The sequence below is a fragment of the Dipodomys spectabilis genome, unplaced genomic scaffold, assembly GCF_019054845.1.
Source record: "Dipodomys spectabilis isolate Male_0828 unplaced genomic scaffold, ASM1905484v1 ptg000108l, whole genome shotgun sequence".
Classification (NCBI taxonomy): Eukaryota; Metazoa; Chordata; class Mammalia; order Rodentia; family Heteromyidae; genus Dipodomys; species Dipodomys spectabilis.
In genome coordinates, this window is record NW_024870785.1 from 541485 (window position 1) to 565373 (window position 23889).

Genomic DNA, 23889 nt, shown 5'->3' on the forward strand with positions numbered 1-23889 from the left:
TGTCTCTGTCTCTGAGGAACGCTGTGTGTGGATGCTGTCTCTGCCGCTGTCTCTGAGGAGCGCTGTGTGTGGATGCGCCCGCTCTCTGCGTCTACCTCCTCTGAGGAACGCACCTACACTTCTCCACCCTGCAGGATGCCCACACCTGTCTTGAGCATCGTCCTTAGGAGCCCATGGCTGATCCCTGACGACAATGAGCACAATGACTCCGCTTCTCTGCGTCATCAGGACGGTTTTGACGTTAGTGAAGGGGATCTGGGGTGAGTGAGACTCATTCTGTCTTATTCCATATTTGCCCTTGAACTTTGCTCCTAACTGGATGATGAGTACCAGAGGCACCGCAGGAGTCACCAGGAGTCTGGGATTCCTAGGTGGGGTGTGTGAAGGGCCCAGGGAGTGAAGATGAAGGTTCAAGCTGCGGAAGGGAAGAAACACAGAGAATGGGGTGAGGGAAGGGGAGTAATGGTGAAGCGCAGCGCGTCGCGGTGTGCGGATGGCAGAAAGACTCCCTGAAGGCTCTAAGCAACAAGGCAGCAGAGGAGATGGAGAAAGAGGACCAGAAGGGCCCGTCGGATTGAGGTACACTATACGCATGTGTGAAAGGTCATGGTGAAATCCTTGCGTAATTCATAGACACTAAAAATAAGTGGTCGGAAAGCAAGACAGGGGAGAGGGGAGTCAATCAGAGGAGGTGAATAGCCGCGAGATGCGTCAGTGAAAACAGAACAATAAAATCTATTGGGATTGTTCTGAGGCGGGGATGATGAGGGGCAGGGATGCGAGGACTTGGTCAGGACGCGCTGTACGCAGGTCGGAATATCACAACGGGACCCTCTCGCGCAATTCACTTATGCCAGTGCAAATGCAAAGACAAGACCTGCAGGGTCGGGGTTTGAGCTGTCAGCAAAGAACGCGTCAGGGAGCCCGGAACTTTCTCTTTGTTGCAGCAATGGTTTGCGAATTATTGGCAGTCTGCTGGAAGATTCAAAACGCACTGTGCTCGTTATCGTGCTCTGTCAATTCTCACCTGAGGAAGATTCCAGCCTGTCCAGTTTGCTGATCAGCCAGTCCAGGTTGGTGGAGAACTGTGCACAGTTGTTTCTATTCCCACGAATGAGAGCGGCTGCAAAGGAGTGGAGGTTTGATGGTGTTGGGCCAGGACACGATGCGGGAGAGGGCAGGGGCGGGCAGGGGAGGCTGCCCAGTCCCCGGGGCGGCCCGGGCTGCCCGCCTTCCAGAGACAGGTCAAGGGGGGAAAACACCTGCTAATCAACTCACAGAACATCTGCCTGGCCATGAGTTAAGAATACAACCTCTTGGGATGTCTTCTTAAGTCTTGCTAGAAAAGATGGTGCAGGATGTCTATGTCTTGCCTTTCTCTATTCTACAATGATAAAATAAGCAACGGGCCATGACTCCCAAGAGGACACGCAGAAGGGCCAGGCGTAGGAGCGCAGCAACCCTCACAGTCTGATTTTTCTGCGAAGACGTTAGAACTGGAAGGCTCTGTAAAGAGGCTTTGCCCTGGTTCCCTCAGGAATTGAGGATCAGAAAGTATGGGTGTTAAAGAGTTTCACATGTAGTTTTGGTAAAAGTGGTCACCATCTACTACTTGCTGCTGACTTCTGCTCTAACCTAGAAAGTGCAGTCAGCTGCAGACCAGCTCAGGTGAATGGCGGGCTAGTCAGATGGCCGGAGGGCACTGTGGGTTGGCAGGTGGCCCCCCAGCCCTGCGAAAGCATGCTGGGGAAGGGGGCTGCCGGCGCGCTCACCTAGCAGCTCGTACAGGAGGCTCAGCACTTCTTTCCAAGCCAGGCTACTCTCTTCCCTTGCAATTCCTGCAAAGTGTGCCACGCTGTTGTAGACATTCAAGCGGTCAATGCAATTCAACACGAGGGCCAACATTCCCTGAGGAGGAGAGTTGAGGAAAGGTCAACGTTCTGGATGACTTCCCTCTGCTTTCCCCCTCCACTTGGTTCAGTGTTAAAATGCAAATAGGTGTTCCTGGTGCCAGCTGAATTCTTCTTCCCCCAAAGAGACAAACTACACATGGTTATGCCTCAGAGACCTGCGCGGCACAGGCTTGGAGGCCAGTCAGCGTCCCTGCTTCACGTGATCTGAGGAGCCTGACGCGTCCCAAAGCTTGCTTCCCATCTGCCCTGAAGAAATCCTGACTCACCCGCCAACAGCTCTGGATAGAATACCACGCTTTCTCTTAAATCGCCAGTAAGTTCAAGAAACTGCATTCAAATGCAAAAGACAACTGTTCTTTGTTCTTCCTCCCGCTCTTTCAAATGTGGAGAGTCAGAGAAAATAAGACCTGGCCACTCCTTAGGCAATGTCCCCCAGCTGCATTATCCCACGCTTACCAAGGCTTGGCGCGCAGAGGAAGCACTCCCAAACCGCCACGTGCGAAAGCACAGCGTGCTGGAGCATCCGCCTCGCTTAGACCCAAGTCTGAGCAGGGAAGGGAGTCCCACACGTGAGCTTTGCCTTGCCCAGGCGTGAAGGGTGCCGATGTCAACCACAGTGTGTGAGCACCAGGTCTGGAGAGGGCTCGTCACAGATCCCAGGTCCCACAGCGCCCGGAGTGGCGCTAGAACTGGGCTCCAGTTGATGTTTTCCCACCTCCAATGACCCGTGTGCAAGCTCTAACACCAGACCTGAGCGTGCCCGAACCTTTCACACCAGGGCTCAGACATTTCCAGTACGGCAGGGGGTAGGTATTTGTATCCCTCAAACAGATTTTCTAGAGATCACAGCCAATGCTGTGCCAGGACAGCCAATTTGCTGGCATGTATCTGGGGCACACACGTGGCCCGGGAGCTTTAATACTCTGCCGGTATGGAGGAGTGAGAATATGGAGGAGAGGGTGAACGCTTCCAAGCGTGCTGTGTCCATGTGTGGAAACATCATCATGAAATGTCTTCATGTGACAAACGTAGGCTTGCTCAAACACAAATACACACAATAGAGGGTTGGCTGTGCCAGCCCCGGCCCGTGTCGTCAGGGGCAGTGGGAGGGAGCGTCCAGCCCCACCCCTCCCCTGCGCCCGGGCTCGCTCATCCACATCGGCATCTGCAGACGAAGCTCAGGCTATGTCAGCTCTGTGCGCGCCTTCGCCTTCCCTTTGCTCCGACTTACCTCTTCTTTGAAGAGGTTCTGTCTGTTTTTGAGGGAGCGAAGCTTGTTCTGCTTCTCTTCGTGCCGAAGCCCCTCCTCTGGAGGCTCGAAGTAGGCAATCAAGTCCTGTAAGGTCTGCAGGACCTCTTCTACCGGCAGGGCGATGGCGGCGGCGGCCGTGCGGTTATTTCCACTGAAACACCAGGAGGAGGCGTGGCTCGGGATGGGGCCACGGCAGGCCGGCCCTGCCCCTTCCCACGCGCCTCGCCCGGAACACAGAGAGCGACCTCCGGAGGCAGCCACTGTACCACCAACTACAGGTGTAATCTGTCAGCCCACATGGGGTAGCCGAGGCCAAGATGCAGACTCAGCCTCAAAGCCACTTCAGAAACACAGGGAAGCAATGATAACATATCCATTTTCAAGTCATTTATGATGTGGCAGGCCAAAGTTTCTGCCATCTCTCAGCATTTCCCATTAAGTGGGTGTTCTCTGCTGTCTGTGGCGACCTCCCTGCCATCTGTCCATCTAGCCAGGGTCGCCACGACGGTGACGTGCATGTCAGGCACACGGACCGTCTGTCACACTCACCTTTTAAACCAAACATCTGTAAGATGGCAGCTTCTTGGAACAGACTGAGCGTCAGGCCGGGTTTCTACCCCTGGCCGCCTCCCGTGACCGCGATCACTGTCCCTGACTGTCCCGAGGGTCTGCGTGTGCCGCTCTCTTCTGTGTTCAGTGTGTGTTTGCGCAGCCCCACTTACTCTTACTCTACTTCCCCATCAGTCTGTCAAAACCTCTCCCCCTGACTCCCTTTGTTGTTGTTGCTGTTTTGCCGGTCGTAGGGCTTGAACTGGGGGCCTGGATGCTGACCCTGAGATTCTTTTTGTTCCAGGCTAGTGTTCTACCACGTGAGCCATAGCACCACTTTTGGCTTGAGTCGTTTATTGGAGATAAGAGTCTCATGGACTTTCCTGCCCGGGCTGGCTTTGAACCGTGATCCTCGGATCTCAGCCTCCTGAGCAGCTAGGATGACAGGCGTGCGCCACGGGTGCCTGGCAGGTCTATTCCTTTTACATGTGCATCTTCCTACTCCGGTTAATCTGTCCTATCCCTGCCTCTCAGCTGCGGTACTCCTAGCCCCTGTGAATCTCTGTGTCTTAGAATTCTTTTTCAGGTGTAATTTACCAAAACCTTTGTAATGACATCCTTTTAACAGAGATCAGAAAACTCCCGTAAGTAACAAAATGAACCTTCATTTTCCCATCCAGTGGAGGGTACACCCCTGAATTTCTTAAGAGAACAAACAAGGGAAGGAAAAAAGGTCCTAGTCTTGTGGAATTCTGGAGCGGTGGGGAATTGTATGGATATGCAAATAACAACTTACGTGTTTGGTGCACATACAGGGCAGTTGGTTTGTCAACTGCTTTTATTTTTATTTGGACACATGCTTAGAAAAGGTAGTTTCTATGCTTTAGTGCAAATACTAAATCAGCTCTGCCCATAGTCAAGGAATACGGTAAAAAATGTAATTTGTTTTCATAACTGCAAACCATTTGATGGAGGAATTTTTAGTTCAAAAGAGCAGAAACTGAAGTTCACCGAGTTTTCAGGGTAACTCTCCCCAGTGAGCCTCAGAGCCAGGATATGAACTAGTTTTTCTCTACCTTTTAACACTTTACCTTTTCTTTTCTCTTCCATTCTAGAACTGGGGCTCGAATACAGGGTCTGGCGCGGTCTCTTCTCTATTTCCTTGAGCTCCACTTTTAACTTTTTTACTATTTAATTGGAGATAAGAGTTTCACAGACTTTCCTGCCTCGGCTGGATTCAAATGGTAACCTTCAGATCTCAGCCTCCTGAGTAGACAGGATTATAGATGTGAACTGCTGGCGCCTGGCTAGCTCACAACCTTAATGTTAGATGGATTCTCTCTTCTGAATGCCCAGGGTAGACTATAATGCATACACTAGGCATCCTGAGAAAGCTCTTCATGACCTGGTCCCAGGCACCGCTCTAGCCTTGTCTGAGTATCTCCTTCCACACTGGGACCGGATGAGTTCTAGCTATCCCTGACTGTACAGTGGAATCTCCACACCCTGTGGCCTGCAGTTTCTCTTCTTGAAAATCGTCCTTGTCTCTGCTCAGCCCTGATTGTCCCCAGGCTCAACAAGGAGCCGTTTCTCCTGGGAAAGGTTCTTTGTTTCCCCTGGAATACCTTACAGTTCCTCTTGTGTTTCCATCAAGCTTTTGACTATAGCCACTGCAGCCCTGCTTACTGTATTTACAGTAACTTTTTTTTTTTGGTCGGTTGTGGGGCTTGAACTCAGGGCCTGGGCGCTGTCCCTCAGCTCTTCAGCTCAAGGTGAGTGCTCTACCACTTGAGCCACAGTGCCACTTCTGGTTTTCTGATGGTTTATTGGGGATAAGAGTTTCACAGACTTTCTTGCCTGGGCTGGTTTTGAACCGCGATCCTCAGATCCCAGCCTCCTGAGTAGCTAGGATGTCAGGCGTGAGCCACCGGCGCCCTGCTAGTAACTTTCATTTTGTACCAAAAAGTTTCCAAGTTCCTTCATGAGGGCAAAACACCTATGGTCTGCAAGCTCTTTACAGTCAGCGCTGCGCCACTCCTCCACCTGAGTTCAGCTTCTAGGTGTACCTGACACACGGTATGCTCTCGGAATGTGCTTGAGAACCTGCCTCCCGGGATATCACGGGACCTGGAGACCGTGGAGAGAAGGTGCAGCCTGGCTTCTGATTGACTTGCCATGTATTCCCTGTGCCAGAGAAAGTGGATCTAACAAGGAGCCGAGTTTAAGATCTCTACTCCAAGTTAATGGTTTCTTAAGCTTCATCACACCTGGGCAACACATGAGGGGCCTATAAAAATACGATCACGATATCTCAGGCCCAGGATGTCTCTTCAGTATGTCTTGGGTGAAACCTGGCACTGTGCAGTTTTAATAAGTTCGCAAGTGATACTGTGTGCTGGTCCACTACACATTTTAAGAACACGAGGGATACACTAAAGCAACCAACGAGAGAAGGAATCTGAGTCCCAGGAACTGCGCTATCTATTTTTCCAGAACCACCTGTCTATATTACTAATGGAAATAAGAGTCAAGGTTTATTCTGCACACTAACAGTGTAGCCTACACCCTGATTAATACGCGTTCCTTAGACTGCAGCATTTCAACTGCAAAAAAGTTCTAATTTCGTGCCAGTTCATATATACAATATATACCTCCTTGGGTCCTCAAGGTTCAGACTGGCTTGGCTGTTTCCAACAGAAACGGCTCCTCAGAGTAAGCGATGGAAACAAGGCTGGGCTGTGTTTTGGCAACAGGATTAGGCTGAAGGGGTCATCAGCCAAGCAGGCGGCTCAGCTGCTTTTCCCAGTTAAACACCGGGAACAGCCAAGGAACAGGCCAGAAACAGTGACCTAAGGCTTCCACTGTGTATCCAATTTCACCCAGACCTGAGACTTGAGTCTTTTGACTTGATTTTCATACAAAGACCTCCGCCACTGATAGCACCCATCTATAACCAATCTAATGGGGCTTGGGTGTGCATTGGCAGAGAGAAGCTGGCATGAGATCAGCTATGCGGAATTAAATTTCAGTCCCCAGCCCTCTCTGGTGAGATTCTTTGCTGGTGTTCAGTTATTTCTGGAAAGCACTCGAGAGTATCAAAACAAAGTGGACAAGGGTTGGAAGGCCGGGAGGAAAAAGGGCGAGCAAAGGAAGGTGCTAGCATACCTGAGAAACTGGCTGAATAAGGCCATTGTGTTCCGGATGACCCGGGCAGCCCGGGACTCCTCACGCTGGCATCTCTGCAGCGTCAGCCCGTCGTCCATGTGGCCTTCCTGGTGGAGGATAACCTACCACAGGCAGGAAGGCAGGTCCAAGTTATACTTCACGCCGCCGCTTCCTCCCGCCGCTTCCCACACCAAGCCCCCGGTCCACCTTGCAAATGGGACATTGACCAAGTTATTTCCCTCTATGTCCCATGGCTGCCACACAAATCACTCCTGAGACACGCTTCTGATGAAAATGCCATCTACGTGTCATCACGGTGCCAGTTACCGTCAGTTCCTTGGACCCAGATGGCCACTTTGAAGGGCTAACCACTTCCTTATGATGGATTTTTCTCCTAACATGAACACACAGCCTCATCTCCAGAGATGGAAAAAGTCACTCTGTCCAGAGCCTTTGCTCCAGATATATATCAGGAAGGAACAATTTAAAGCAAACTCTCCTGGGAGAAGGTTTGGATTGCTCTACCAAGGGACAAGTTCTCTGGATTAGTTAACTCTAAGACAGCAGAAAACAGCCCCAAATGGTAGCTTAATGGGATTTAAACCACAGGCTCTGGCATCGCTGGCAATTTCAGTCTTGCTGTGTTATTTCTTCGCTGTGTGACTTTGGACGAGTTACTTAACCTCTCCTTGCTTCACCTTCACTATTTCCAACTGGCTGTATGTTAGAGAACTGTCTGGATGTTTAGATGAGCCACGGTCAGTTGCTTCAGTGGTTCCTGGGATGTACGAGGTGCTGGGGGAATGCTGATTAAGGGGGTGGTGTGTTAGTCCCTTTGACCAGTTATCAAGAAGCTAAGTGACTATGGACCACTGATGATGAGACAGCTCTGAGTGGAATGAAGGTCATTCCCTCTAAACGGTCAAGTACCTGCAGACACTGGGCCCCGTCCAAGCCTGACTCACACTCCCGGCCATGGTCTCTTCTCGGTGGACGTGAGCTGCGTCCAGTTGTAGATCTATGCATCAATATCTTCTAAACACGTGGTGCCAGAAGACATCTTCAGAAAGGGATGTGGGGTTTCTCTCAGGGCTAGCATGAAGAAGCTTTCCCATTTCATTCTCATGTTTTGAAAGCATGTCTGATATAACGAATTCACCCGGAAGTACAATGTAGGCTGCAGAAGCTCGGGTGTGCATTCTCATCTTTCAGGTTGAAGCATTAGCAAAGAGGGCCTCACAACCGTTAGAAAACATGACATTTAGCACTCAACTGCCACTATGTTTACTTCGGCCTCAGGCCCAGATTCTGGTCCGGAAAGACTAAGATTCTGGGGCTCTGCTCATTCCGATAACACAGTCAGATGGCCAGGCGGTAAGCAAGGGCTGGGAGCTGAGGTAGTATGGCTGGAGGAGGCCTCGGTGGCATCTCAGTCCTGAGACCCTCTAACTTGTGAGGGAATCCCACAGCCCGTGACAGGGATGCTGGGGCGGAAAAGCGTTGCCACCATTCACGCACTCCGTCCCTGTCTGTCCCCCTTCGTCTCGCTCACTGCATCAATCTCCACGCAGGTATGAACGTCCCTCAGAGTTTTATAGGGAAACGTAACCTGATCCTTGTGAAAAGAGCCAAGCTCACATTCACGTTCCAGAAGGAAAGTGGCCGTGCGGGCAGTGAAAGGCGGTAAATCAACCACCCAGCGCTAGATCGCTCCCCACGGGCCGCGTGCTGGGCTGCCCCCTTCCTTCCCAGCATCTCATTCAGAATCCATAAATCCCACCTTTAAGTGCTATCGCCGCCTTGGTAGGTTTAGGAAAGCCTGAGGCCGCCAATGGCACCACCGCACTCTGTCGAGGTTCTGGTCGCTGCTACGGGGTGGGTTCTGCTATCGACTCAGTTTGCCCTCTTCCCCGCACAGAGCGCGAATTCTTCTGGAACTGTCCACAGCCTCATGTATTTCCCAGGACCAGCTCATCTTAAGAGACAGTGAATCCCAACATCCGCGTCACAGGATCGCCATTCCGACCCCGGCTCTCCCTCTCTGCTCTGTCCCTGCTTCAGTCTTCCCTTGGTTGTGTTGGTCGCATCCCAGGATTCCAGGGGAATCTGCGTGCATTTCAGATGCAGGTCCTACAGCTGCCCACACACTGGGGTCTTGGCCCCGTCAAGTAGCACAGGTGGCGATTATGGCTTCGATATGAAGCACTGCTCCAAAAGGCTCACGTGTTGAACTAGATAGTTTCCAGGTAGCCGGAGGGAGCAGATCACCACAGGTGTGTCCTTGGGGCCTACATCTTACCCCAAGCGCTTCCTGTATTCTTTCTCTGCTTCCCATCCACTCTGAGCTAAAGAAGCTTCTTCATGACCTGCTCCTGCTGCTATGATGCTCTGCCTCTGTTCCTGGGGCCAAACTTCCATGGACTGAACCCTTTGAAACCCCAGACCAAAAGTTTTCAGCGTTTAGGTTGATCTTTGGGCCAGTATGGTCATGGCTGTGCCCACATAACAAACACACTGACAGTAAGTATGATCGGTCTCTCCAGCATGGCAGAGAGAATCCAGGACCTCATTCCCTCTTCTGTAAGCCAGAAAAATTGTGGTGAGTTCACCTTGGCATACTGACATTCTGAGTGTCCTTGTTGTTGAAACCTTCAATGATTGGTGGTTGTTTGCTTGCTCAGTTTCGTATTTTTCCCATCCTTTTTAGTTGATTTCAGAAGAAAGGTTGGGCTAGCCTGTGGACCCCTCGGTCTATTTTCTACCTCTTCTTCCTGAATTTATTTTCCCTTGTATGGATATTTTCCTGGTATTTTTTGCTTTACACAAAGGGAACATAAGACTTCATGGTTTGCCCCAAATGAATGCTGTTCTTTCTTGCAGTGGAAACCTTCAGAGGAACGGTTTCACCTCTATGTTAGGCTGTTACACCTACACCACAGCACGCAGGCCCTTCTGGACCCGTGCTCTTGGATTCCTTGACTTTCCTACCCCATAGTTTGAAAGGGTTTTCCAAGTGAAAGAAAAGAGGATGATGATGCTCTTGGCATCTATTCCTGGCTCCTATCAAAAGAAACAATGCTACCTTCTGGCAAGGAGATGCTGCAGGACCCAGGCTGGCATCCCCGGGCAGAATGTGGTGGGCCACACAGCCTGGACAAGTCTCTGAGGACTCAGGGTCAACTCACACAATGGTTCCTGTGGGCTTGTTAGTATGCAATCCCCATTTTCTCTATAGAGATTCTGTTCAGTGTCCACATTACGAAATTGCATAGTAACTCCGCTATCCACTTAAATGAAGGGAGTAATGATGTGGATGATCCCAAAATGGTGACACTACTAAGTCATTGGGATCAGGGATGAATTAAACCAATTCAACCCCTTCTCGAAGACAGAATGTTCTTTTAAACATCAAAAATGAAGTCAAAGTAACCAAATGAGACTGAAGTATAGAGAAACTTCATATATGCCACGACTCTTCCCAATAGTAGGATGTATCTACCCACAGCCATGTACGTCTACCTGGTCCTCAGATTAACTTTTGAGCCCAGAGCAAGGAACTAGAGACAGATCTGACATGTCACCTTTCTCTTCAGAGGTCCTAGGCGGGAGGTTTTGGCGTCTTGTGCTTTGTAGGTGACCCACAGGCCACTAGCCACATGCTGGACAAAGCAGACAGAATCCCCGTACTTGATTTCTGGAGCTCCCATGCCTTCCATATCGCGCTTGTGACTGGAATCCAGTTTCTCCTTGATCTCCTATTCCACACAAAAGAAAGAAGCATAGGCATGCCCGATTAAATAGAAATTTAGCACAAAAATCATCTGTGCAGTATTCCGTAAGCCAAGATGTGATTACCAAAATAATCACGATGTACTTATCCAAGCCCACATTTTAGGAAGGCTTGCTTTTCTCATCAGCTGTTAACTTTAAAATGAATGGACTTCAAGGTTTTGCCACTTCCGTGATTATGTAAATCCTGTGGAAAGAAGGCACTTGGACAGCTTTCTGTCTTGTTATTGTTTTATAGATTTCTTCATTATATTTTTGACTTTTCTCATCCTAACAGATATCTTAGTATGGAACCCTACACTGGCCAATTAATGTATTTTCAGCAATTGATACATTAAATAATATTAATGGTTATTTATCTTATGTGAATACTTGGACTCAGGTTATCAGACACATATGTACATGTGTGTACATACGTAATACACACACATACACTCATAGATAGCCTATTTCTATGTTCTATCTATATCTACACACACATGCACACAGTCTGCTGTGCTTTCCAGTAACACAGCATCTCACCAACCAGTCTCCTCGGACTATTCTGTGGCTTGCATCTTAAACACCCGCCACGGGTATGTGTTTAGGACGTGGTTGCTGGTCTCTGGTTCTACATGGAGGTGGTGGGAACCTTCAGAGTAGAGCCTGATGGGAAGAGGCCACGGGGGATGTGCTGGTAAAGGTCACACCGCAGCCAGGCTCCTCTTGTCACCTCCTGGCTGCCAGGAGTCACGTTCTTCCTTGGATATTAAAGTGTGTTTCCTGCCAAGAAGCTTGGTCTCACCACAGGCCCCCACGCAATGAAGCCGGCATAGACCAGCACCTCTGAAACTGTGAAGGAAGACAACTCTTCTCCCTTTCAGATGGATCTGCTTCTCAAGCATTTTGTCACAATACTCAAGAAAGGCAGCCGCGGCCGCAGGTTCGGGTTAACAGGTTCATTCCTCAGCGGCCCCTATGTGACCGTTGAATTAGGGCACACGGTGAATTAGGCAGCTGTTTTATGACAACACCAAGTGCCTGTCCCAGGAGCGGCTTGCTTCCCTGTCACTCAGAGCCCTGGTGGTTTTATTCTGAATGACTCTATTCTATTTCCATTTCTTTTTTACATCTCGTGTTAACCTGCTCATCTGTAAAAGCCATTAACTCTGCAGTGTTGGATTTTTTTTTTTTTTTCAGAAAAAAACATGGCATGCTGTTCCCACTGAGGTGGCCACATTCCTCTCATTCTTTTTTTTTTGGTTGGTCGTGGGGCCTGAACTCTGGGCCTGGGCGCTGTCCCTCAGCTCTTCAGCTCAAGGCGAGCGCTCTACCACTTGAGCCACAGAGCCACTTCCAGTTTTTTCTGTTTATGTGATGCCGAGGAATCGAACCCAGGGCCTCATGCATGCAAGGCAAGCGCTCTACCTCTGAGCCACCTTCCCAGCCCTCCTCTCATTCTTAACGATGGAGCAATAGCAGTGCATGGACTGAGGCCCTACTATGCTCGTGCAGAGTTGTAGGTAGGTGTTTTTCAGGACCAAGCCTTGGATGTGACTACTAACACTGTCCCAGTTCTACAGTTGAGAAAAGGAAGGGAGTAATTTGTCCAAGGTAACTTAAGGAATAATGTCAGCATTTAAATAAAGAATTCCAGATTGGGGCTGGGAAGGTGGCTCAGTGGTAGAGTGCTTGCCTTGCATGCATGAGGCCCTGGGTTTGATTCCTTAGCACCACATAAACAGAAAAAACTGGAAGTGGCACTGTGGCTCAAGTGGTAGAGTGCTAGCCTTGAGCTGAAGAGCTGAGGGACAGTGCCTAGGCCCAGAGTTCAAGCCCCACGACCGACAAAACAAAATCCAGATTGCAGTTTATGCCTTTCCTGCTACTCTAACTCTTATTCATCACTCAAAACCCAGCTCCAATGTCGTCTTCTCGTTATATATTTCCCAGAATGGCCTCATTCCTATCCTGAGTGCTTAGGGCATCATAATGTACACTTTCCTATCCTGAGCACTTAGTACATCATAATGTACACTTTTGGGGGGGGCAGGTTATTTGAATTCTAATACAGAGAATTCAAATTCAATATACATTCATTAAGTAATGTAAAATTCAACCTCAACATGTGTTGCTTAACGAACATACATGTATAATGGAGGAAGTTTTTCTTTCATGCCTATTTTCTATTTCAGTTCTTACTTCTTTCCCTTCAGACTTTCATAAGAAAATAAGTTACTTTACATACATTTTAAGAACCATTTAAATAAGGCTTTCCTGAAACAAATACCGAAGTCTGTTTTCGAGAGCCACTGAAATAAACAAATTGTCACTCTCGAGAACAGAAAGTCTCTGTGTTTTGCTTTACAAAACATCCCAGCTGCAATGGCCACTTCTAAGTTGTAAGAACAGCAACAACAAGAAAATCTGAGGGGCTGGGAAGGTGGCTCAGTGGTAGAGCGCTTGCCTTGCATGCATGAGGCCCTGGGTTCAATTCCTCAGCACCACATAAGCAAAAAGAAAAAAAGCCGGAAGTGGCGCTGTGGCTCAAGTGGTAGAGTGCTAGCTTGAGCTGAAGAGCTGAGGGACAGCGCCTGGGCCCAGAGTTCAGGCCCCACGACTGGACCCACCCCCCCCAAAAAAATAATAAATCTGAGACCCAGGACCAAGTCAACCAGTGCTAAAGCAACTCTACCCTCCCATACACATTGTAACGATCCACAAGCAAGCAAGAGGCTGGAGCGGGAGAGCTTGATTTAGTTAGCAGTAGAGTACATATCACTGTTAACCTCCTACCACTCAGGGCCACCGGGGAAGTGCGTAGACCCTCAGGACACAGGGCAACCAGGAGAAATGTGAAAGATGGTGAGCAATAGCCTACCTTCTCAAACGCTAATCATTTCCCCACCTGCTGGCTTCATCATGCCAGTGTTACACTGAGACCTACACGTCAGATCACATACGAGCCCTTTGCTGGCATGCTGGCTGCTCCTGCTAGACTGAAAGGTCAGAACCAGATCTGGAGCTTGACATTTCACACACAACCTGCTTCAAACAAGTTCCAGATACTTTGCTTCTGTGTTATGGTTTCATAGGCAAGCTGTGTATCTTTATCTCCATCAGCTTTGCCTGTATTAGATGAGCTGATTTTCAGAGAAGAAACTTTTTACTTGGCCAAATATGTGTTGGAGGAATATTCCATTTCTCTGTCCACTGACAGCTTGAGGGAATCCTCACACGCATGTCATAATGGCATGCCAGCATTTGGATTAGGTGATCAAGTCGCTAATCCCCAGACTAGTGTAGGATTTGTTGAAGAACAAGGAGGGGAACCAGAATTAGTACCAGCTCAGTACCTAGCTTACTAAGGCTCTACAAAGCAAAATGTGTAACACATGATGCTGTAGACAAGCATGTCCTCAAAATCCTTCAATACCCCTGTTATGTGTGGTAAACTGAGGCTTGATCAAAGCCACAGAGCTACCAAGTAACAGAATAGAATCCCAAACTGTGTATAATTCCAAAGCCAATTTGTCATTTTCTTTTTCATTTTGGTGTGGGTACTGAGGCTTGAACTCAGGGACTTGCACTCTTGGTTGGCTTTTTCAATTAAAAACAGGCTCTCACACTTAAGCTACACTTGTGCTTCAGTGTTGTGCTAGTTAACTGGAGATAAAAGTTTTCCAGATTTCTCTTCCCAAGCTGGCTTCAAATGGTGATCTGCAGATCTCAGCCTCCCGAGTAGCTACAATTACAGACAGAAGCCACGTGCGCCAGCCCATTTGTCATTTTGACAGTTACTTTTATAATTAGGCAATTAGTCAGACAACATTCTAACAGTATTAATGTCTACCATAAAGAAACACGTTAAATGTACACTATTACTTTATAAAAATGGCAACGAAGTGGTATGATCTACATTCAGAGCACAATGACGCCTGCCCTGGTTTCCCTCCCTCTTCTTCTAAGGCCACAGAGATGACCTTGTCTAATGCTCATCGCCTTCCAAAGGCCACACGTTTGAACACCACAGTCAAATAACCTTCTACCCTCTTACATTTCATAATGGCAGTGAAATTTCAACATATGGACCCTGAAAGGACCCATCAAGCCAGATCTAACCACAGCAGGAAAGGAATGCATAAAAGAAAGGCATTCTGGTCAGACAAGGACAGTGCAGCAGGACCCGAACAAAAATTAAAGGTTAAAATCTGTATATCCTACACACTCATATTTCTCAAACTACAATGTTAACACACTTCATGTAAAGAAGATTTTAGATGGGCTGGGAAGGTGGCTCAGTGGTAGAGCGCTAGCCTTGAGCTAAAGAGCTGAGGGACAGCGCCCAGGCCCTGAGTTCAGGCCCCAGGACTGGACTCAAACCTAGTGAAATCAAAAAGTACAACAACAAAACGATCTATTAAACTCAATGCATCAACTCACACTCTGCAACTGTCTGGATTATCTTCTGGGAAAGCTACTATATAGGTAATGGAAAGCAATGAAGACACCAGAGTTGCATCTTAGAATAACCACACAGCATGAACATAAATGGTATACTGGAAAGAAATGTGAGTGTTTTTACGAAAAGAGACATGAAGGCCAAACTGCAAGTGGCAGAGCCAGGGTTCAAATCCAGGTCTCCTACCCATCACAGATCGTGGATTTTCGTGGTTGGTACACTTAGAAGGACAAAGAACAGATGCAGCATCAGACTGGTTATCTAAAACTCCTTTTTAGGGTTTATTTAAAGAGGAAGTGGGAGGGGATGATGCTTCTGGACATCTGGATCGAACTGTCTCTATTTCCTTCACTCTAGTCTCCTTTGTCTCCCCAACTGAAGACCCCATGAGGGCACTGCTTTACCAAACGCTGTCACAAGACCGGTGCACAGGACCTTCTTTGGGGGTGGGGGGTGTTTGACAAGGTCAAAGGGCATGGGAAAGGCAGGCAGAGAGGTCATGCCTGCCTAGGGACACCATGCCTCGTGCACAGCAGAAATGTGATGAATGTGCCCTAACTTCAATCTAAGGTTCTTGCTATTGAGGGAAAATTCCTGTAATTAGCAGCAGTGATAGCGCCATGCTCTGACCAGTGAAACAGGAAAACATGTGTTTCTATCTGAATCATCTCAAGACTTACGTTGCCATCATTTAAAGTGGCTTTTAAAAGCACTTTTAGAGTGGCTATAAATGGCTACAAATAATAAGGCCTGCCTTAGTATTATTATTAATTCACCATTCCCTGAAAGGAACTCAGTGCTGTAAACTGACATTGAGACGCGAAGTTTAAATGGCATTGCAATGCAGAGTACATATTACATCCAATTATCTGACCATCGCCGGGGAATGGCCCTGTAATGTCACAATCGTGGAAAATGACGTCAAATCAAATGCATAGAAGTTTGACTTAGATGTTCACAATAAGATGAATATACTCATTGAATGTGTCCAGGGATGGAAAAGGATAGCAAAATGATCACAGAATGACAGAACGTTTCTACGAAGATGACAGGGGCTAAAATGAAACAAATTTCACTCTGTACTCGGTGTCTGAAGTGTGGAGTTACGTGTTTCTGCAGCGAGCCATGCTGTCTCATTTACTTTTTTGTGGGTATGGATCTATTGGAATATAGGTGGAAATTTTATCTGACAGGTGTAGTCTGAGTAAGTTTCATGTTACATACACAGTACATTCTGAACAAAGCCATCTCCTCTATCCTATTCCTATTCCTTCCTTCTTCCTTTTTTTCCAAATGGCATCTGGTGGCTTTCCTTAGGCTGCCGTCACCCGCAGACACAGACGCGCTTGCACACACATGCACACTCAGATTCTCCACCCCTCAGTGCTTCCTCCCCCTCCTACAGATCCCGAGGCAGGCCCCTCACATTCATGTTCCATTACCATCATCACCATCGCCACGGACGAGGGAGCTCAGCAAGCTAAACTTACTACAGGCTGCACGTGCACACAATGTGAGGCGCTGGGATTAAACACACACACACACACACACACACAGAAAATGTCTTCTCTTGCTACACACACACACACACACACACACGCACGCACGCACGCACGAGCCGGGGCTGAGATGATCATTTTTGTCATGCAGGGGTTCCTAATAGAGGGGCAATGATAGTGCCAGAAGGATGAACGAGTTTCCTCCTATAACCCTTGTTTGGAAGTATGAGGAGGATTTTCTAGTGGTATGCAGAGGGGTAAGAGGGGCAGGGCAGGCAGGGCTCAGATACACAAGAATCTTTGCGGGCAGACCTCACTGGGGCTCACATAGGTTACACATTGTCCTCCTGGTCCACTTCTGGGCAGCTCTGAAGCTGTGCCATGTCTGCCGCCACACTACCCTCCGAGGAGCTGAGCGGCTCTGCGTTAGCCCCGTAGCCCCCTGCGGACCCCAGTCTGACTGGAGGGCCTCCCTGCTGGAGGGGGGCGTGGAGCCTTTGGCTACCTTCACCTCCTTATTTTCCATGGCCCACAGCTTGCTCAAAGGCCTCAGTTAGACCTCCTGGGCTGGACTGGCTGAGACTGAGGTGTGGCCAGCTTTTCCACAAAGGTCAGTTGCACGCCGTCTCACAAACGAACAGGCCCCCCCCCCCCCAGGCTCCCGCCTCTGTCCTTGTGGGGAAAAGCTTGCTCAGGATGTGAACCAGCATTTCCAACTGCCCTGTGGTCCAACTGCACGGTCATAGCGGTCTCAGGCTCATGCGACCTGACAGAAGAGACAGGGTGGAAAGTTCATCATCGAGTCACAGCCCCAACCCCAGGCGTCCCCCCCTGCCCACCGGAGGGCCAGGTGACTACACCATCCCCTCCCCGACTCCATTCTCACAACACAACCCTCCGTCCATCCCCTGGCCTTTCCAAGATGACCCCAGCTGCTGCGCCACCGTCTAGATGCCCACGTGCTACCTCAGGCTACGGCCTCTGTGTTCCGCGCTGCGTAACACGGCGGCAGTCAGGAGCGAGCAACAGGACTCAGGGTCCTTGCCAGGGTCGAGACCCAGCCTCAGACTTCAAGCTCCGGGGCTCGGTCATTTAAAACTCGATCAGTGACTGCGGGGACATGGATGCTCGGAGCAGCTGTGGTCTCCAGTTCTGCTCTGCTGTGGCCTCCTGGTCCCCAAGGACCAGGAGTCAGCAGGTGTTTGCCTCTGCCCTGCCTGAAAACGGAAGGACACAGAGACAGGCAGCGGCCGGTGACACCAGGGCTCGGTGGTGCTCCAGGCCTCTCTGGCCTGCTCCCCCCAGGCTTCGGCATAGTGCTGAGCTGCGCTCCACGAGGCCAAGCCAAGGAAGGGAGTCGAGACTCCTCTGGGAACAGGATCGTGTCAGGAGCTGCTTGATTTCTCTGCTGCAAGAGAAATAGTAAAGACCTTGGGGGTCACGTGTCTGTGCCAACGAATCTCCAGTTGGGTAAGGACCAAGAAAGGCTGAGCCATATTCCAGAAAGGCCAGTGGCCGCGATGAGTTGAGGCTCTGCTCCCATCTCCCTTTCCTTCCTGTGCAGGGGAGAACAGGACCTACCTGTCTCTGATCTTACAACGGCTCTTAAAACTGTTGGTTTTTTTTTCTTTGATTCTTTTATCAAGTTGTATTGTTCAGAAATACTTCCTGAGGCCAAAATATTTGCTAACTGTACCTACATTTGAATTTAAAATCCCACTTCTGGAAATCTAAAAAAAAAAATATATTGACAGTAATGGAAAGGAGATACACTCAGCAAACCAGAGTGAAATCAAGTAGTCAATTCTCTAGAAGTCCATAGAAGGTGGCGTTTGGGCAGAGCACGCAAACGGGCAGGAACGGAGCATCTTTGAATGTTGGAAAAAGCCTAATTCTAATGTAGGGCAGTTTAGGCAAAATCACATACCAAAGAGTTGCTCTGCCTAACGGGACCTTAGACCCACAGAAGCGGGGGAGAGGACCCACGCCCTGCTTCGGAGGACACAGAGCCGAAAGAAAACTCAGCTGTCAGCTAGCCCCACGTGAACAGAATCATCATCAGCCCATCACTGAAACGGTGTCGGGAACACAGATCAAACTCTATTTCTGGAAAAGAGCAAGGAAGAATGAAACTGGAGAGGAAGCTCCCAAAGGTGTTGAGCTGTCCGCGCAGACGTGCAGGTTTTCTGAAAAACCGCACGCCCCTGTGCAGAGGGCTTGCTATGCTTGGACGATCTTTCCCAGAGCAACCACAGTGTGGAAGAGTGGCCAAATGCCCATCAGAAGTTAGCTCCAGCATGCAATTCTGCCTACACGTCTATACCCAGCTCTAAGATACATGTGCGGAATCAAAACTAGCTGAACATTAATGCTAGAAGTCCAAGTTTTTTTTTTTTTTAAAATACACGCTGCGGTGTATATATAGGATAGTTGTATATACAGACATCAAATAGCAAGCTTATTACCTCATTCTATCCATGGTAGCACAGGGTCCATTCTTAGTGAAGGCTGGGGATAGACAGACAAAGAGGGCTGGAGAGTAGAGATAATCAAGGAAAAGGATGAGCAAGCTCCTGGGTACCAAGTGGCTGTAGCTGCTCAAGAAGCCAAGATCTGTAGCATCATGGCTATTAAAGCCAGCCCAGGCAGAAGAATCTGCAAGCTTCCATCTCTAAGATATCCAGCAAAAAACTGGGCTGGAGGTATGGCTCGAGTGTAGGGTGCCAGCTGAGCACGCATGAGGCCTGAATTCAAACTCCATACTGCCCCCCAAAACAACAACAACAAAAAACTCCACAAACAGTTAAGAAAACTGGAAAAAGGTACACATTCCTCCAAGAACTCCGTTTACCAGAGGTCTAATTCAATTTCACTTTGTTAAGCGTCGTTTCCCTGCAGTTGGAGAGCTCACTGCTCACACAGGAACCAGATCACCTCATCACATCTTACCTTGGATGCCCGGAAGCAGAAGCCTGTGGACTTGGTGTCGGCCTTCCCCCGGTCCTGCAGCAGGAGCCCTTGGTCCTCGGTCAAGGCCAAGTAGTGGCCTGTGGTGAGATGCCGGAGCCGGAAGGCCTGGCCCCAGCGGACGTTGCTGCCACTCCAGCTGGCAGATAAAGCAGACAAGAGACTTGGGATTTATACGGAACAAGTCATTTTCAACACCTCCCCAGCCAGGGGATGCAGCCCCCTGGGGAATGAATTACCAGTGTCCTGGCTGGGCCTAGGCCTTCACGCGTGCCTACAGCACAACATGGTGCCCTCTTGGATTCCTTTTAAAGCAGCACAATCCTGAGGACAGGCCGAGAGCTGACGGTCCCTGGAGGCTCAACCTTCCGTCTCCCCTTAGTTCTATTAAGAACTATTAAGTTCTATTAAGGCCCATCATCACAGAGGGAGTGGCCAATTTTCCTTTCGAAGGAAACTCATTCCTGACGGGGCAATTTATTCTCTGAATTCAAACATCTCACTACCACAGATGGCCTTATCATCAAGAGAAACAGTGAAAGGCACAAACGGAACAAACAACTGCCCACACAGAAAAGTCCTTCAGCTGGCATTTGCAGAGAGAGGAGGGTGATCCACAAGGTGACAAGCGAGCAGATGCTGGGCGTTGTGAGGAGAAAATGAAGTGCAGGGAAAGCAAAGGAGGAGGATTGAGAGGAGGGACCCTGAGTTCAACGCCAGCCTTGCCCTGGTCCCTCATCAAAAGATTTGCATCTAACAGAAGTTGTCGTAAATGCAAAGTTATTCACAAAATAACAAGCAGCTGAAAAGTTACCTCTTCAGTGGGAATAAGATGCTTATGTCTAATTTTTTAAAGATACTCTCAACTTTTGGGCTGCCAGTGAATTCAAATTGCAGGAAGGATAAAAGGCTGTAAGCCCTTCCTGTTTCAGGCTCTGGGGAAAGGGACTAACTCCTAGAACTACAGCGAAACGCATACGCCTATTCTTCCTAAGATTTTAAACAGAGAGAATGTAAATGTCTCATGCCTGTTAATGTCTCACGCCTATGGGCTCATTTCTTTCAAACTGTTGGTGTGTACAGCTTCTCATCTTTTAGCTGTACCAAAGCCATTTTTCTTTAGTTTCTAACAAACGTGAATGAGAGACAGAGACAGAGACAGAGAGACAGTAATTTCAGAGCTTAACTCTGTACCCAGGGCTTCGGAGAGCGCCAGGGGACGGAGGAGCTGAGCACTTGAGGCTCGGGCTGCTCTAGGGAAGCAAGCGCTCTGCTCTGGGGAGGGTCACACCTGCGCGCTGCTTTACCTTATCCGAAGGGGTTCCACTCTCCACAGAGACCTGGCTCTCATCCCGGCGCCCCCAGCTTCATAGAACAACCTCCTGTGAGCAGAGCTGGAAATCAGTGCCAGGTGAGGACCAGATCCCTACACAAGCTCTTTGTCTAAGCTCTTCTAGGTCAGCAAAATACAAGCAGGCAGGGTCCAATCTCACTTTATTATTGTGAAAATACCATACAGAGGGGTTACAATTCCATGGGCAAGGGAATGAGTACATTTCTTATCAAGCATTGTTGCCTCCTCCTTTGTTTCCCTTCCCATCTCCCGCCCCTTCCCCCACCCCGTGCCAAAGTTGTAAAGTTCGTTTTTTGACACAATGTCTTGTACATCTCATTGTTGCACTGGGTCCACCTGTATCCCTATTTAAACGGATTGTTTTTCCCCTTCCCCTCCACACATTATACCGACATCAAATGCAGTGAGAGCAGGAGAAGGAATGAAAGCTACTTTTGGGAAGAGACTCTCTTCCTCTCGATTCACTAATTGGAAGTTCTGCCTCCACCGCAGAACGCTTGCCTGTATTACCAGCCAATCACACGAGCTCTAGGAAGAGCTCGTTAAAGTAGGTTTTAGATAAAGTTGCTATTTAATAGCAATGAAAAGGAACTAGATACTTATTTTTTCACCTAGGGGTTAAGTTCCAGGAAATGCTACAAATATGGGCTGAGAAGTCAGACAGGCCTGGATTGGATGTGTCGCTGAGTGACTGTGAGTGAGCCCCTGCACCATTGAACCTCAGCTTTCTTATCTATTAAATGGACCTAAGAAAGACCCTTATTGAATAATTGTAAATACTGACTGTGGCTTTCAAAGAGTAAGATGCATAAGGATATTCACAGGCGTACAAATTACTATGAATTATAAATTTATCCAAAGTTTATGTATATATAGATGTTCAGAAATACACCTGGAAGGAAAAAAGCTACCGGCAGAATACAAGTAATGCTGGTTACTTCTGGAAGATGGAATTGTAGAGGACATTTGTAAATCTTGTTTGAAATGGAGATATTTTGGTGCTTATTAGGGAAGGGAATCCTACATTGTTTCAGAATTCCATCATCCCAGTGTCTCTGGGCCAGCCTAGAATGGAAATGGTGCTGCATGCACTCTGCCATCCAGATTTTCACTGGGGTCTCCCGCCAGCCCAGCAAGGAAGGGAAGGCTCCCTCAGGTGGCGTTGAAGTGACTTGCCCAGGCCGCAGGTGAGATGGTAGTGGGTGAGCCAGTCCTAGGGGGCCCTTTATCCCCTGAAGTCAGAAGGGTTCTTAAAGGTTCATTCTTCCTACGCGGATATGCTAGGCGGTTGATCTGTTTAATCTCACAAGGTTACTGAGGTTCACACAGCTTGTTCCTGTTCTCTAAAACAGCTCCCAGAAGAGAGGCAGAGTGGGTGGCGAGCCGAGGTGCTTTTGAAAGCTGGGCTGACAGCTTAGCCCTGGCTTCAGAAAGTTACATGACCTATCCCAGATTGTTTGACAAGCCAGAGGCAGAGCCGAGGATCAGAGCCTAGAATGTGAGGGTGTTGATCCTGAGATCCCAGGACCTTGGTCAACCAAATCTGGCCACTCTTGGGGCGTAGGAGGAATGAACATGATTTCCTCCACAGACTCAGCACACTGTGTGCCTCTGTGGTTGCCAGACTCTCCCAGCAAGCTCCTGCCTCCTGTCTCCTCAACCTGCCATATTCCTGTGATCTGGACCGTCCTGGCCAGCTCTGAGCACTTTCCTGACAACAGCAGGCTGTGAAGAGGCTTACTGCCCACTGCACTTAGCAAACGATGCCAGGGCATCCGCTTCATTCAGAGCAACGGCTGTGAACGGTCTAGCCTTTTCCGTGAGTGCCTTCCGGAGGCAGTCATTTGGGGACTGCTGTGCACCCACCTCATTCTCTCTGCCTCTGTTTTTAATGCCTGCCTTGCTTTCCTATTCAGCAGGAAGCCTACCAAACGGCAAGCCTCTCTGAACAGGGCAGCTTCTACCAGCCTTTTCTAACGTGGTTCTACTTTTAATGGCAGGGCTGTGAATCGGTGCCGGAGGGGAACATGTATGTGGGGAGAGCATTTCATTCCCCCTCCCCAGATGAACAGGAATTAGAAGAAAGGAAAAATGAAGTTCTAGGATTTCCATCGTAGATGTGGATAACTCTGAAAAACTCACAATCACAAAACATCAATTCTTTGGCTACGTAGGAACTTTCCACTTGATGTAGCAAAAGGTAGAAGAGAGACAGTAGATGAGCTATTGCATAGCCCCATTTTTATTTTTATTTATTTATTTATTTTTGAGCCCGGTCCTGGGGCCTGAACTCTGGACCTGGGCGCTGTCTCTCAGCTCTTCAGCTCAAGGCTAGCGCTCTACCACTTGAGCCACAGCGCCACTTCCGGCTTTTTTCTTTTTGCTTATGTGGTGCTGAGGAATTGAACCCAGGGCCTCATGCATGCAAGGCTAGTGCTCTACCACTGGAACCATGGCGCCACTTTATTTTCTGCTTATGTGGTGCTGAGGAATCAAACCCAGGCCTCAGGCATGTGAGACAAATGCTCTACCACTGAGCCACCTTCCCAGCCCATCATAGCCCCATTTTTTAAAGAAGAATTCTACAAATAAATAAGATCATATGGTGATATTTAGGGTAGAGATCCTTAATTCTAAGGGAAATCAGGTTAACTTCCCTTCTCCAGGGAAGCTGTCAAGCCCGGGCCCCAGAGGGAGGAGGCAGGGAGTGAGTAACCATGGCACCTGACAGATCTGTGCTTTGTGTGTTCTAGACACTGTTTAGGTCAAATCTGGTTCCCACGAAGGGGCACTCAGCCAACACTGCAAGAAGAACTATAAGGACTCAAAGGATAGCTTCTGATAGGTGTGACAATAATGCATTGAGCGCCTTGTTTGAGATTCTTCATAACATCAAATGAACAACTAGGCCCACTGTGGAGTCAAAGCTCTGGCTTCCAGGCTCACATCTGAAATTAGTC

The 23889-nt window shown here is 48.8% G+C and overlaps 1 protein-coding gene across 1 annotated transcript in view; it reads right to left on the minus strand.

The window, feature by feature from the left end:
• Ryr3 (ryanodine receptor 3) overlaps positions 1-23889 on the minus strand; it is a 269526-nt gene that overhangs the window by 190392 nt on the left and 55245 nt on the right. The window contains 7 exon segments of the mRNA XM_042687574.1: positions 1028-1123; positions 1773-1908; positions 3145-3316; positions 6880-7001; positions 10461-10634; positions 19558-19714; positions 20883-20957. Coding sequence (XP_042543508.1) covers positions 1028-1123; positions 1773-1908; positions 3145-3316; positions 6880-7001; positions 10461-10634; positions 19558-19714; positions 20883-20957 — 932 coding nt within the window.